This window comes from Manduca sexta, chromosome 23, assembly GCF_014839805.1.
Source record: "Manduca sexta isolate Smith_Timp_Sample1 chromosome 23, JHU_Msex_v1.0, whole genome shotgun sequence".
Lineage (NCBI taxonomy): Eukaryota > Metazoa > Arthropoda > Insecta > Lepidoptera > Sphingidae > Manduca > Manduca sexta.
The window spans coordinates 1308282-1323746 of NC_051137.1; the positions used below are offsets into that span (position 1 = coordinate 1308282).

At 37.3% G+C, this 15465-nt stretch overlaps 1 protein-coding gene across 1 annotated transcript; it reads left to right on the plus strand.

Annotated features, from left to right (window-relative positions):
• Window positions 1-3163: 3163 nt before the first annotated feature.
• Window positions 3164-15290, plus strand: LOC119190249 (cilia- and flagella-associated protein 43-like; the record flags this gene model as incomplete). The annotated part of the gene is given in 22 exon segments (XM_037441713.1): window positions 3164-3469; window positions 4079-4242; window positions 4566-4664; window positions 5204-5366; window positions 6206-6416; window positions 6756-6884; window positions 7354-7538; window positions 8413-8515; window positions 9178-9426; window positions 9842-9977; window positions 10493-10656; window positions 11125-11278; window positions 11562-11778; window positions 11870-11877; window positions 12038-12249; window positions 12479-12625; window positions 12875-13035; window positions 13335-13548; window positions 13823-13943; window positions 14130-14248; window positions 14604-14771; window positions 15117-15290. Coding segments are annotated over 22 exon segments (3357 nt in total), but the record flags the coding sequence as incomplete, so codon positions are not given.
• Between the last annotated feature and the right edge of the window lie 175 nt (window positions 15291-15465).

The following is a 15465-nucleotide window of genomic DNA, read 5'->3' on the forward strand; positions in this document are numbered from 1 at the left end:
CATTGAGAGTGAATGAACCTGAAAATGTGTTAGCATACAAAACCATATTATTTATGATTACACAAACTAGTCTCCTGATAGTATGTCTATGCAGCTCATAAAGATAAATAAACAGTATAATATATTTTAGAATTTTTAATTACAAAGCATTGCATTACACTACACTTTTTTCATCATCATGCAAAATATTGCATTATGATAAGACATAACATTAGAACCAATAGGTTACACACCTAGTTGTGTATGTATGTGGTTAAAACTATTCTTGACCGCACAAAAACAAGACTATCAAATAGTACACAGTGCCTAATCAATCTCTGAGTAATTTTAGACTAACAACTTGACACTGAGAAAGTGCCATGCATGCACCCACATTTCTTAAAGATAGGAGGGTGCTGAAAAGAAGTCTGAAGTAACAAAGTGTTATAAGACCTGTTAATAATTCATATCCAGTCACTATGAGATTATGATAATATTATGAGGTTCTAAATACTGTTATTACATTAGAACTTTGTTTCATAGATGTGTTTATAAAATCAAATTATAAATCTATAATCCATATTAAGCAGTTAGTCAATGTGGACTGCCAAAGTAATTAGATTGTACTAAGTGTGTAAACAAGGAATTGAAATAAAAGGAAATAATACAGGAATTTAACCACATCACAGCTTCTGTTATATTTATATTACTCACTAAACCACAATATTATAAGTGATGATTGAGAACATTATGTAACAGCATGTAGTTTATTATGCTTGCATAATTAATTTTTTTAGGAGAGAAATCTTGTATGTTTAATTCGGTCCATGCTTGGAAACAGTTTTGGGACCATAAGTCTACATGTACTATGTTCATACTAAAGTATGCACTTAAATACTTTATATAAAACTAATGTACATATTTTAGTACCAATTTAAATCTTCTACAGGGTATATAAAAATAATTAAATTATGACTGCACAACAACAAAAGCTGATCGGTGAATTTGCAATCTCATGAATTAAAATAAATTTAAATTATTTCATCACAATCATACCCATCAGATAAGCTAGTCTAGACCTTCGCTAATTTAATTCTATAATAATTAGTATGCAAGTAACAGCAGACCAGCAAGGTGAAAGCATATATACTTTAAGTATGGAGTATCCATACACATTGTTTACCACTCTACTATATTAAGTTTTATTTCTGACTTTATTTAGAGCATACAACATTAGTAGTAAAATAATATGAGCCCTGTATTATATATTGTCCCACTGCTGGGCCACTGGACCACTATACCACCGAAGAGTATACTATATATCATGGTAGTAAGATTCTGATAATACATTAATTTTAATTGAAGACACTAGTCTGTGTTAAAATAAACACATTATCTGCCATTTTTACAAAAACAATTATCTCAACAGTGAACAATCAGAAGTTATATTCAACATGCTTACAAATGAGTTATTTTGGTTGGTTTATTCTCAGAATCAGATTGAAGATTGAAAACGGATTGTTTGTAGAAAAAGGCTGTAAGTGAATTTTGGAACATATTTTTTGGAAAGTAAACACATGATAATATATTTACAAATATTATATTATGAAACCAATGAGCAAATTAAAACAATATGCAATTTCAAAAACTATTATTGTGTTCGTAAGATTCAAGGACAAACAAACAACAAAACCATAATTATTGGAACTCAATATGTTAACTGATAAGGTGCTGATAAGCTATATGAGAATGACATATATTTTATCAACATATCTATAATTATTGTAAATACAAATACGTGTATGATTGTAATGATCTATTATAATAATTAAAAATGTAATTATGCACCAAATGGCTTATAGATATACAAATGATAGATAAAGTGAAACTTTTGTATACTATAGTGTATTTTAGACTATAAATCTATAGTTATCAATAATATTATAAAGTAGGTTTGGTGATATGCATGTGCAATGTGTAAACATACTGTCCTACTTACTCATACCTTTATTATTTTTATCAATTCATTTACAAAAAATAACAGTGTTTCTATTAAATTAAATTAAATAGCCTTTTATTATTGAAACAGGACACATACAATTTTGCATGGTTGTTAAATTAAAAGTTCGAAAATAGATAATTTTTTTATATGATGTGCCTCATTTTGACTTGCCATGGGTCTCCTATTGGTAGTGACATTTCTATTAAGTGAATATAAAATTTTATATAAATAGTGTGCAAGTCACTGGCAATAGCAAGATGTAAATATGAAACTGAGATAGAATGTTTCATTTATATTCTTAGGATATGAAATGCACCAGTTCTTTCATTGAATACACTCTCCATTGATGAGTCATTCATTAATGTTAGTAGCCACTAATTGAAGCTAATAATATTATACAGTTCCTTAATTATTCTCAACTTGTACTAGAAAGTATAATGCGACGGGTATGAGATCTGTACACATGTTCACCTAGATATTGATTTGCAATGTATCAAGCTAATTTAATATAGCAAATAGTCTGTCACTCACCAATCTTGAAGTTCTCATCTTGGAAGTAGAACTTGTTGATGAGCCTGGTCAGTATGTATCCGAGGACACGGCTGTTGTAGTACGTTATATAAACTACCCAGAGGATAGCGGATATTAGAGAGACAAGGAGCAGGGCGAAGGTCCGGTCCATCGTTATATCCGCTATCGACGTCGTGTTCCATCTTTGGTCTAACGATCCGGTGAAATTATCCCTATACGCGCAAATCACACAAAACATCAATAACACATAAAAAGAATTTGACGAAAATAAACATTCGATTTGGTCCGACGCAAATACCACTTTACTTACATGATGGAGAGTGTGTAACCTCACGGACACTTTTCACATTTTAAACACGCATTCAGTCACAATATTAGAAATGACACATATATTTCGAAACATTTTTATACAATATTTTTCTTATCAATAAATCGTAAATCACTTTCCGTCCCTTGTATAATTTTTTGACAGATAGAATAACGTTCCGATGCACGGATATTTTTATTAATTGTCTTTATGTGTTACAATGAGTAAAAGTCCGCATAAAATGATTCAAATTAATTTTCTGAGTAAAGTGAAACAACACAACAAAGAACAGATTTTTCACCGAATACTTACCATAATTAATTTATGTACTTACCTAATAAAATATGCAATTTAACATTTTTTGTATCCTGTTTGAATACAGGATTCTAACACTAATTATTCATAATTTTATTGTAACGCGGAATCTCATTATTTAAAGACTGGTTGCTAAGCATAACATCTATTTTGTTTATTAAATAATAATGACGGCTAATAATAAGTAGTATTCGGTGAATTTTCATATATATTATAATTCTCTTTGAATTAAATCAATACGTAATTCTATTTCATTAGATTTATGCTAATTAAAAAATGACGGAGGAGAAGTCAGAAACTTTAAGCAACGATAAAACTTACGATCCGAAAGTGAGGTAGGTAATTATGAAAATAACAAATTCTACAATTAATTTGTTTATTATTTACTTACTTGATTAGATGTACCTTTGTTTATTAGTAGGTAATTTATACTTGTACCCTCTTTTTAAGTCCTACCTAGCCTACGCTGTGAAAATTAAAATTTCCCAACGGTTTATGATAAGCAAACCTATGCCTTAGTCGTTATTGCTCTTCATTTCAACAAGGAGTTATGGAATGGTTATCTCAGTTGTTTGGACTTTGGTCCTTAGGTGTCGAGTTTTCGCTATTGGAATGCAGCTCATAACTCTTGTTTTCTTACTATTTACACTAAAAAGAGACTAAGAAAAATTATTATATTTAGTTTCTGTTGTAAGTTTACTTATGATTTGTGAAATTAAAACCCTTATATCTAAGAAAGCAAATCAACAATCGGCATTTTTCCCATCGAAATCAAATTGTCATTTATATAATTATTTATTACCTATGTAAGATCCCTAACGCTACTTAGTTCATTTTATACGAGGAGTAAAACCTGCATATCTATGAACACAATACAACGCACAATTGAATCTTCGACTCAAGAATCAACCACTTCTTTCTATAAACTTCAAAACTTCTTTTAGATGGGTGATACCGCAGCGTTTGGATTTCATGACGTTCATCGGCAAGGACGTCCTCGCAGTCGCCCATGATATTTACATCGTGTTTTTGAATTTGAAGACGCACGTTGAACATGTGTATGTCGCCAATGACGTCACAAGGGGTGACGGTGTTGATGTTGTTGCAGGTACGTGAAGGCATGCTCCTGAATTATATTCCTTTATTATTGCATCCGGCAAAGAAACCAATCCTACCGCCTACAAATGTGCATCTACCCACAAATCCAAAAGAATTTGTAAGGATGCGCTGCCGGCCGAAAGCGGTTGTTGGATTTTTTTCAGTAGTAATATGATGGTATTATTCTTACCCTTGAAAATGGGCGTAGGAGATGAATATCATATATTCTTTCTGTTTCCTCCGAAAGTGAAGGGAAGAATGAGATGTTTCTTTAGCGTGTTATTCGTTAAAGTTAAGTAAGTGCGTAATTGGATCGGAGTCTTCGTTTTGCAGGACATAGAACAAACCTGTTCGCGTTTGCCGAGAAAGTGAAGAATGCGCGAATATTTATCGTCACTTACCCATCGTTCAATATTATCACGGAATTAAAAGGTAATAAATTGAATCATCTTTAGACTATAAGAACTAAAATACTATTTTCTATGCATAATGCATCATAAAAAGGCCGCCTCTGATCTACGATTGTTGTCGCAGCAATATAATGGAAAATTGACTACCTCGGCGGCCTAGTTATAATTGTACACGATACGAGTACGACTACTGGCGCTGAGGTACTGGGTTCAAACCCAGGTCGACCCAAAATAATGACTGGGTTTTTCCATCTTAAAAATAACTCAGTTGCAGATCGGAGTTAAGTTCCGGTCATGCCGAATCGACGTCTCACCGAACTGTGATAGTGCACCTGTGTATTGAGCACACGCTTATGCATTACAATATCTCCTGCATCTCCTGATCTCAATCAACAATCTGATCCCGAGACTGAACCAATCAAAATAACTCATTTGTGAGCATGTCATAAAAACCTTTATTTTGATTAGTCCATTTTCGAGATAGATCGAAAAACGCCATTGTAATCATTTATTGAAAATAACGGTTAATTTGTCCGGTACAACAAATTATAATATCCTCAGATACTGACGTGAACAGATACAAAGGCCTGTGCCTCATGGAGTGCGACCTGGTGGCGGGGTTCAGTGGTTTCCCGGACTACTTGATATCTGTGTGGAATTGGCGAACCAAGCAGCGGCTCATCTCTCTACCCACTGGAGTTATACGACGCAGTCAGATTTATATGTGAGTTTTGGGTTTGTGTTGATGCACAACGACCACCATACACAAGGTGTTAAAACCCGCCATAGTGGCCCAATTAAGTGAATCGCGTTCAGAGATCAGCCTGTGTACATCCGGTTTCAACAGGCCGGCATAATTATGTCGACTGCCAAGTGGCAATCATTTTTCGTCAGTCAACATTCTATTGGAACCCACTCCACTTACCATCAGATGCAGTGGGGTCACTGAAAAATATTTCAAATATTTAAGACTAGCAAAATTGTAAACAATAAACTGCAGAATGATAAGGAATGGAAACATAAGGAATGTTCACGGGAATGTTAGACATCGACATAAAAATGGTTTTCAGTTTTTATCACAATTTTTTATAATATTTTACTTTTCTCCCGACGTTTCGAAGAGTTTGCAGCCTTCATGGTCACAGACCGGATTGGTGTTAGTCGTATGTAAAGTGAAAGTTACAACATCAACCTACATTTTACAATAATTAAAATATGTAGGTAGACAATATAAAAAAACTGTGTGATGTATGTTTGATTTCGATGAAATATAAACTGCTGTCTTACCTACTTTTATGGTACAGCTTATGTTTCTTTGTTATCGAATGGAAATAAATTTATAATCTCGGTATTGATAAAATATAAACCATTCTCGCAGAATCATTACTTACTCATGAAGTTTTTAAAAGCCCGATACTTTCTTTTTTTACATCTTATACTCATATACCTATAGGTCGTCGTGTACGGCTGAGAACTTCTTCGCTTAAGAAATCACGTTTTAGTTTAGCTTTGGGAAATTTGTGGACTGCTATAGCACTAAAGTGTGATTATCTTGCTCTTTAGGGCAAGCCGCTCCCACATGTTAATCTGCGAGTGTTGGGGCGAGGGTCTGATTGTGTGGGAAGTGGCGCAGTGCTACAAGAAGTGCTTCATGCTGAAGCGGCCCAAGGAAGAGAAGACGGGTTGGGAGGTGTCGGTGCCGCCGCTCGTCGGCGTCTGTTGGAGCAACGAGGGGCAGCTGTACGCTATTGATCCTAGTGGGAATTTGTATGGTGTAGGTATTGATGCATTAATAACAAGTGCTGTTCAAGATTCATAAAACAAAACTGACTTATGAAATAATTGTTATGCTTATGAGATTTAAGAAAAAAAAATAGGTACATACAAGCTAGGAAAATTCCTATCAATTTGGGAGTATTTTAGTGATCATCAAATGTTGACAAATCAGCCTAGAGTCTGGAATTTGTACCCAAATATGGCGATAGGCTCGCTCCCCGTCAAATCATAGGACAATAATGCCTGTGTCTACCCCTACGGTGACAACAAGCGTGTATTTGTTCAATGACCAATCCTGGACAATTGCAAATGATTTGCCCATTCGATGCTCACCCAGATCCTCTCGGACGGCATCGGCATGGTAACCCAGCTCGAATGGTCTGAAGAGCGGAAGGGTACACGCAAGCCGAGCGTCTGCACCTTTGGCAATGGGATGCTGTTGTACGGACCTGATAATTGTCTGCGGGTGAGTTTGATCAGTATTTTTCAAAGATGTGTCACTGTAAACACCATTGTAGTGGATTATAGTAATAATGGTATATTGGGATATATATAAATACAGTTCGCGTATTCTGTCCTCGCATGGACACCTAAATAGCGTATCAGGACTCCAAAATCCATAGTTTAAAGTGGCCTTATAGATGAGACGGTGTAATTGCACGATAATTAACTTCATAGGAGCGCTAGTCACAAATCAACAGAGAGAGAGTTTCTAGGATATAAAAATTTGGTGTACAGTTGCTACATCTCGCAATCGCAAATACTAAGTATCTACTAAAATACCCAATTACGAATGTTTCCAAATATTGCTTACAAGTTTAATAATCTAAATCCCTCATGAGATTCAAAATTCTAGAATTCAAAAAAAATGACCATTTTATTTTATAAGTGAGATTTTAACATCATAATTTGTTACCTGTAATCTCTCTCAACAGTCACTAAAGAAATCCGGGAGCACATGGAAGGTGGTGTTCACGTTCATCCCTCACGACGACGTGGTGCGCCTCCTGTCCAACTCCACCAACGACGTGGCCGCCGTGTGGACCAGCAGCGGGTTGGTGTACAGGATCACAGGAGACGAGGACAAGGTCCACGTCAACCTGTTCACTCACAAACAGAGGTAAGGGGGGAAATGAGGTAATAATATTTATTTATATTTGAATGCTTATTGTTTTCTTCGACTTTTAGAGATAACCTTTTCATCATTTAAATCGTTAGAAACTTTTTTTTATATTTGTTTATTTATTTGGGAAACATATAAGATATTATACAATATAAAAAATAGGGATTTTTTTTACAAGACATGTACTTATCTATATCTATCTTCTATCTTCTATCTATATCTTCTATTCTATACTTATAATATATCTGTAGAGAGGTCAATTCTGTACATGAAATATATTACCAAAATAACTATCAGGGAGTGATTAGGGATCGATACTGATGCCAAAAATGCAATTAGTAAAATTTTTGTCTGTCTGTCTGTCTGTATAACCGTTATAGAAACAAAAACTACTCGACGGATTTTAACGAAACTTGGTACAATTATTTTTCATACTCCTGAGCTGGTTATAGTATACTTTTCATCACGCTACAATGAATAGGAGCAGAGCAGTGAAGGGAAATGTTGGGAAAACGGGAGAAGTTACTCCATTTTTTAAGTTTCCGTCGCGTGTGCAACCTTAATGGTTAAAAGTTCCTTCGATTTCACCAGGATCCCATCATCAGACCCTGACCGGACAATCGGACCACCTGTATACCACCATACATTAAAAAAAACATCCCGACAAATTGAGCACCTCCTCCATTTTTGAAGCCCGAAATCCACGCAGGCGAAGCTGCGGGCGGAAGCTAGTCATTAATAAAGTTTCAAACTAATAAAAATTAATCAGTACAATAGATTGGTAGTTAGTAGTAAAAGTTACCGGTTCTAATTGAATTTGATGGTTGATAATATTATTCTTGCAGAATGTCATACAAATTATTTATTTCAGGAATATAACAAAGGTCCAGATGATAGCGCCCGACTATACTCACCTGGCGACAATTGACGATTCAGGAGTTCTGTGTATCTACGAAATATTATCCACAAAATTGGTAATAAGTACATTATTGTTTGATCTAAATACTTAAGGAAATAAAAATAAATATAGGGATTGCTATCAGCATCAGAATAATTTATCGTGAAGTTGTTTTGAAACAATACTTTGTAATTCAAGCTGTTGAATGGTGTTTCTACTGTTTGTGGGCGGTCGTATGGCTTATCATCAGGCGAAGGGCAGTCACTATCATGTAAAGCAATAAACAAAAAAATAATAATTTAATTTGATTGCTCGTTTGTTGGGAAATGGCAAAACTGCAAGATCAGCTGTGAAAATAAAAACATGATGATCGGGAAATGTTCTTACGAAAGATACCTTAAAATACACAATGAATACTTACTACAGGTGTTATACTACTTACTTACCCCCTTATTCATAGACGTTTTTTATCTAAGGACGGAGTAAAGCTGTGATAACAAGTCTGTTTCTCAGTGCTGACGGCATGGCAGCCTTCGCAGTGCGTAGACATAGGGCCGTTGTGATTACCTAATATTGAGATACAACAATATTAGCCAATCACAAAGGCCCTGTGTCTGAAACAGGCTTGTTATCACAGCTTTACTCCGTCCTTAGATGAAAAACGTTTATGAATAAGGGGGTTATTCTTTAACGCTCTCTTTACTATGATACCTACAGAAAAAATCTTTTTTGTTTCAGGTACTCGTCAAGTTCGTAGAAGGCGAGGACATATCGTTCCAAGCGAGCCCGATGGACCCATTGCTCATCGTGTACGGTGAGGTGGACACGAACTACGGCATGGCCCTGTTCACGTACAGCCCCGAGGGTCTGGAGAAGGCCGGCAGCGTGTGCCTCACCAACCAGATAGTGTCTGAAGTGGTGTTCTCACCCACCGGACGGGAGCTGGTGGCGGCCGCCATGTCTGCTGGGCACATTTTTATTTACAAAGTAAGTTCTGACTTTCAGGTACTTTGTAATTTGTTGCAGACATGGCCGCCGAAAGGGAGGTAGATGCAGGTGCACCCCCCTACCCAGAAATATATCACGAAAAATGTAAGTCAGTGAATGAATCTGCAACAATGGGAACTAACGACCACAGAGCTTTTATTATGATAAAGCATTTTGCGGCGCCTATGCCTACAGATGTGACGGGATTTACATGGTCATGATTTTTTAGTACAAAGTATTGGTTAATAGCAACTTTTATACGACCGACTGGTCCTATATAGATCTTCCGACGTCACTTTATATAAAGCCTACTGACGAAAGCCAATCTAGTCATGAAGTGTCAGAATAATAGTTTTCGTACAATGTGCAACATTAATTCCGGCATAATTTCTTTATCAATAAGTCAATCCCTTAGTTGTCGGAAGATTACAAGTTGACGCTGGTGCGCTACACGGAGCTGGGCCGCGGGCTGGCGGACTGCTTCCTCATGAGGGTCGGAGACGCCATGCGCAGCTTCAGCCTCGTGCTCTTCTCCGACAAGTATGCTATTGGTGAGGAATTGCACGAGAATTTCATTAATAAATTAAATAAAATTCCTAATAATCAGAGCACGAGTAATAATACATGTATGGTACACTAGTGGCGAAGAATGATATTTTACGAACGGGAGCCCGGCCCAACATATAGGTACCGATTAATATTTATTAGTGCCGTCTATAAAACCTCTTGATGATAATTAGATTAAATTTTACATAAATTGTGAGAGGAAAGCAGGAATCGGGTTATATGGAACCATTGCCACTGTTGCACACGTAATCAAAGATTAGATAATATCAGAAGATGTAATTAGGGTGGTTTGAGTAATCAGCTCTTGCCCGGCCAAATTAAATTGTGCGTATTTTTTATCCTTAGCTTTTTCAGGGCAACATCATGACTATGAATTAAATAAAAGCTGCATAATTTTTCATAACCACCATATCTAAGCTCACTTTCCTGCACAACTTTATCCTGATCAAATTTAAACTAACTACCTACCTACCCATTTTGACATAAAATCCTCCAACAGGCGAGAGGATAATCTGCATAAACGCTGAATCTGGTAAAGACAACAAGTTCGCGGGCAAGATGCAGGGTCCATACCAGAAGCTGTTGCCTCTCAGCACCAAGGACACCATGCTCGCCATTCCACACCTCAGCAAGCAGTTCCACGTGCTCAAACTGTCTGGGGATGTGAGTTAATTCAAATAATCTATACATATAAAACAAAGTCCCCTTTTCTGTCTGTCTGTATGTTATCGATTTTCTCAATATCTACTGAACGGATTTTTATGAAATTTTGTATGGAGATAGTTTAAGACCCTGGGAGGGTTATAGGCTACTTCCTATTCCGGAAACATATATAAAGCGGAAAACTCCTTTAGACGAGCGAAGTCGCAAGCAAAAGTTAGTAATTCTATAATTATCTTCATATCGAATGGTTACTGATTTGGGGTCTGTTAAGTCAAAGGATTCAAACGTTCCATTTAATAGTTCCGCAGCGTAGGTCAATAAATAATACATTAAAAATCATCAATATCTTTAATATCAACAGAGATAACGATATAATCGATAATTACATTATAATCGTAATCATTAATCGATATCGTCTTCACACACAATATGAATATTTTGTTAACCACGAAGAGACTTTAATTGTAGAAAGGCGTAACAGTTTCTGTGAAGATGGGTCCGATAATAGATTCTGGACACGACATCAAGAGTTTCATGGGATTCCTCAACTTCGGCGCATTACTCACGTATGGATATGATGGAACCATTATATTTAGGCAGCCTGACGCTCCGGAAGAATATGGTAAATACTAATTTATTAGGTTCATTATATGCGATGGTAAAAATGCAACACTTTCATGTCCTCCCTACTATTTTGGGAACTACTTTTCAAACTGGCGGTAGGGAATTCTATTACGTTCAAATAAATTGTTTTATTTTATTTCAGTAATAGGTTTCCTTAATTTTCCCTAGAGATATACACACACAATTATTCCTACATTATTACTATGCAAATGGTTACTTACCACTTGCTGTTTTACTGATTCTTCTGCAAAGAAAATCAGCGAACTAAATAATAATTTCAGAGCTGAAGTTAATCACGAGCCACCGTTATGAGAGCGGCATACGTAACGCACTAGTGGATGCTCACAACACGTGCATACTGCACCTCGGCAGAAACCGAACCCTCGCCTGCGCGCTGCTGCACGCCCACGCTGAACCCGGCGACCCTGCGCACGCGCCGATAGATATCAACCTCTTTGATGAGAAAGTGCATACCGTTACTATTATTGGAGAGAGATAGTAAGTAGAGTTTAGTAGGACGTTGAGATGTTCATCTTGAGTTGATTGTGATTGTCACAAAGACAGAATGCGTAGGCATTACTAACTTTAGCTATTGCAGTGCTTAATCTAGATTCTAATTACCTTACATGGTACATAGGTACTTACAATTTTGAAATAAGGCCTTTCTCACATAAAAACACAAAATGAAAATTCCGTAGGTGACCTAGAATACTACCACTATGGTAATTTGAAAACAAAATAACTTTTGGTTCATCAGAAAATTACCTAGATTTGCAAGAAGACAAGAAGGTTCATGAAGAAGCAATGGACTACAAGCGGCAGCGGGACGAGGTGGTTAAAACGTTCGAGAGTATTCAGAACAAGTTGGTAGAGCTGCTAGAGGAGAACCTGGTGGAGGTGCCTCTCCACCAACTCTCACTGGCCGAGTTCAACTTACATCAAGAGCATAAGAAGGAGAGGCTGAAGCAGGTATGGCCGCATATGTAATGTAGTCGTAGCTATGTTACATAAAAAAAAGAATGTAAAAAAAGAGATTCCTAGATGAGATCGAGGAATTTTTCGTGGCAGTAAGACAAAAAAGTAGAATAACGCTGATGCATACTCAGTTATACAATGATACATAGAAGAAAAGAGTTTTAATGAAAAATAATATGTGTATGGATCTAATTGTAAGATTTATTCAATTTCATTCTTCTAGGCTGAGAAAGAGCGTGAAACCATACGACTAGAAACAGAAGCGCGTATCATGGCGCAAGACAAGGTGACAGCGTGGATAAAGAAGCAATGCTGGGACACCATGCTCACGCCGAGGGTCAAGCTGTTCGCCATATTCAGCCACTATCAGGTACGGGACAAATTAGTAGGTCCCGTCTTTCAGTGTTTGGTAACGTTTAGTACTGATAAAATATTTTAATTCAGTTCTCATCAATCATGTCAAACCTCATATATAGAATTACATAGTGCTGCATAGTTTAACATAAAATTTAACACGATCGTAAGATGATATTGTGGGTATTGAGTGCTTGCAAATAACGAATTTTTTTTATTCTATGGAGCAATTTTTATACTCTCTGTACTTGTGTTTGTAATGCAGGTGGAAAACTATGCAGTGTTGCCAACGCAACGCGACAACTGGCCTGAACTGCAGCAGATAGAGGCGCTGCGTTCTATAGAAATGGAAAACGATGGGGACCTGTTCAAACCCTGGGAAGAGGTTTCCGAAGAAGTCGCTAGCATCTCTAAGAGTCAAACTGAGTAAGATGCAGTTCTTTCTAATAATTCTTTTATTAAATTATTTTGATGTCGTTAAGTTATCTGGAGATTTACGTGTTTTAAATCCTGTATAATTTATACGGATTTTATTTGACCATGCATAAAAGCAATTTTACCGCCGCAAGGGTTAAGGAAAGTCGGAATTGTGAACTGATCACCTAGGTAGATACTTGTCCACATTGTCGGTCGCGATGTGATATGTCGCCATTAGTTAAATAATTATTCACGTGCCCAGTGGTGCAGTAATTATAATGATCACCTCACCGTGAGTATGTGCCAAGGGAAGTGCCGGAGCCGTCGCCGTCGGCGCGCGACGTGCGGCGCAGCGCGGAGAGCGCGCTGGAGGAGGCGGCGCAGGCGCTGGAGGCGGGCGCGCAGCCGCACGCGCTGGCCGCCTCCAGCGCGCACCGCTGCGTGCCCGTGCCGCTCTACATGATCCCGCAGACCCTCGCCTTCAGCTTCCTACAGATGAACTGGCTGCAGCACATCGTCAAGGTACACTCACTGTCGCCGTAACGTACTGCTTTTACTGGTAACCGAGTGCGTGAATGCTCTCCATTATATACTTTTCATTCATGAATTAGCCTATGTATTTCCGGTTTCAAACAAGCTGGTACAATTGTATTGACTAGATCGGAGCAATCATTTCTCATCGAGACCTTACTCTACAAACCCTCAACTGCTACGAGGTTAATTAGACATTCCCGTAAAAAAAAGTTCTTGTCCAGACCTAACCTAAGTCTTTAAATTAATTTTTTTAACCTTATAGCTAAACGTTCAAAACATGCGGTTGTGGTTCAACAAGCAGTTCGATGATCTCATGAATCTCAAGAAACGGGAAGTAGGGCTGGTGGAAGAGAGAAACGCTAGACTACGGTTCATTATTGAAGGTAAGTTCTAAAGCCATCTTTTGCAAATGCTGTTTTAATATTAATCCACTAAAGGTTCTCATAACCTACCATTCTCATTGAAGAAATAGATGACATAAAAGGTAGAGTCAGTGTTAAAAGATAAGGCAATTCTTTCCTACATCATGCTTGAAAAAATATTTTGACACAAAAAATATTTATTTACAGAACTAAATAAACTATCCGATCTTCGCGGGAGCTTCCACCACCTGACCATCGAGATTAAGAACCCAGAATGGCGTCAAGAGGAACAACCGTTGAAACTGATTAAAGTGGAACCGGAAGAGGTATTTCTGTCACTCTAATCTTTACAACGTAAGAATGATGTTTTATTACTGAATTCTCTGCCGGTTTATGAGAAGAACGTTCTACATGAAGGTTAACACGGGTACCTATAATGAGACACATCTAGATGTAGCGTCCTGCAAGTGTAGTGCTATTATCACGGAATTATTGCTCTCATTTTTCTTCACTCTTCTCTCCTTCGAGGTCAGTTTTTGACTTACATCCTTGTTCATAATAAAGTATATTTAGATACAACGCCATGCAACAGTGGTATTATTATCACTGAAGTATTGCTATAACTTTTCTCCACCCTTCTCTCCTTCGAGCTTTGACTAACAGCCTTATTCGTGTTTACAGTGCAGTATCGAGCCGTACATCAGCCCGAGCCAGATCGTGATCATCCCCCCGGACCCTGGACCCAAGGACGACTTCAGAGAGCGCGCGCTGATGGACATGATGGATGGCGTGCTGGAGAAGCTCTGGCACGAGGAGATCAAGAAGCCCATACCGATGCCGCAGTGTATGGTAAATATGACCACGATAGCCATATCCTAGTATTCCAATCAAAAGAGGGTTGTTTTGGTTATCCACAATCGACGATGAAGAATTAAGAAGACGATTAAGAAACATTTGGCAACATGTGAGAAAATGGGATTCTTCTAATATCATATAACACCTTCTCTGCTAGCTTTTTTAATTAGTCAAATAGAGTGTCATTGCTCTGAAACAATAAACTTAACACTACCAAGACCCTCGCACTACAAAGCACTACATCCCATTGTTCAGTAGCGTCTGCAGCATAGATGACAAATCTGACCATACTCACTAAGTATTTATCTTTACTCTATCAATTTATGTACTTCTACCTAGCTGGACAAAGAGCCAGAACACTTCAACGAGGACGATTTGCGTTTAGTGTTCGACTACGAGGCGAAGGTGGCGTTCAGGAACGAGGAGAGAGACAAGTACCGCAAGATGCTGCACGCGGAGTACGCCAAGCTGTCGCAGCTGTTGAACGAGAGCATCGTCAAGTTCAACCAGAAAGTATGTACAGAAATTTATTTATACACTTTAAATACAGCGACGTATAGGTATAGGCGGACTTAATGCTAAAGGCATTTACTAACAGTCGACCTTAGGGTGGTGCAGAGATAAACAAGTTGTATCTAGAAATGGTGGCATAAATAATTATATCAAATGTATAGAATATATAATGAAC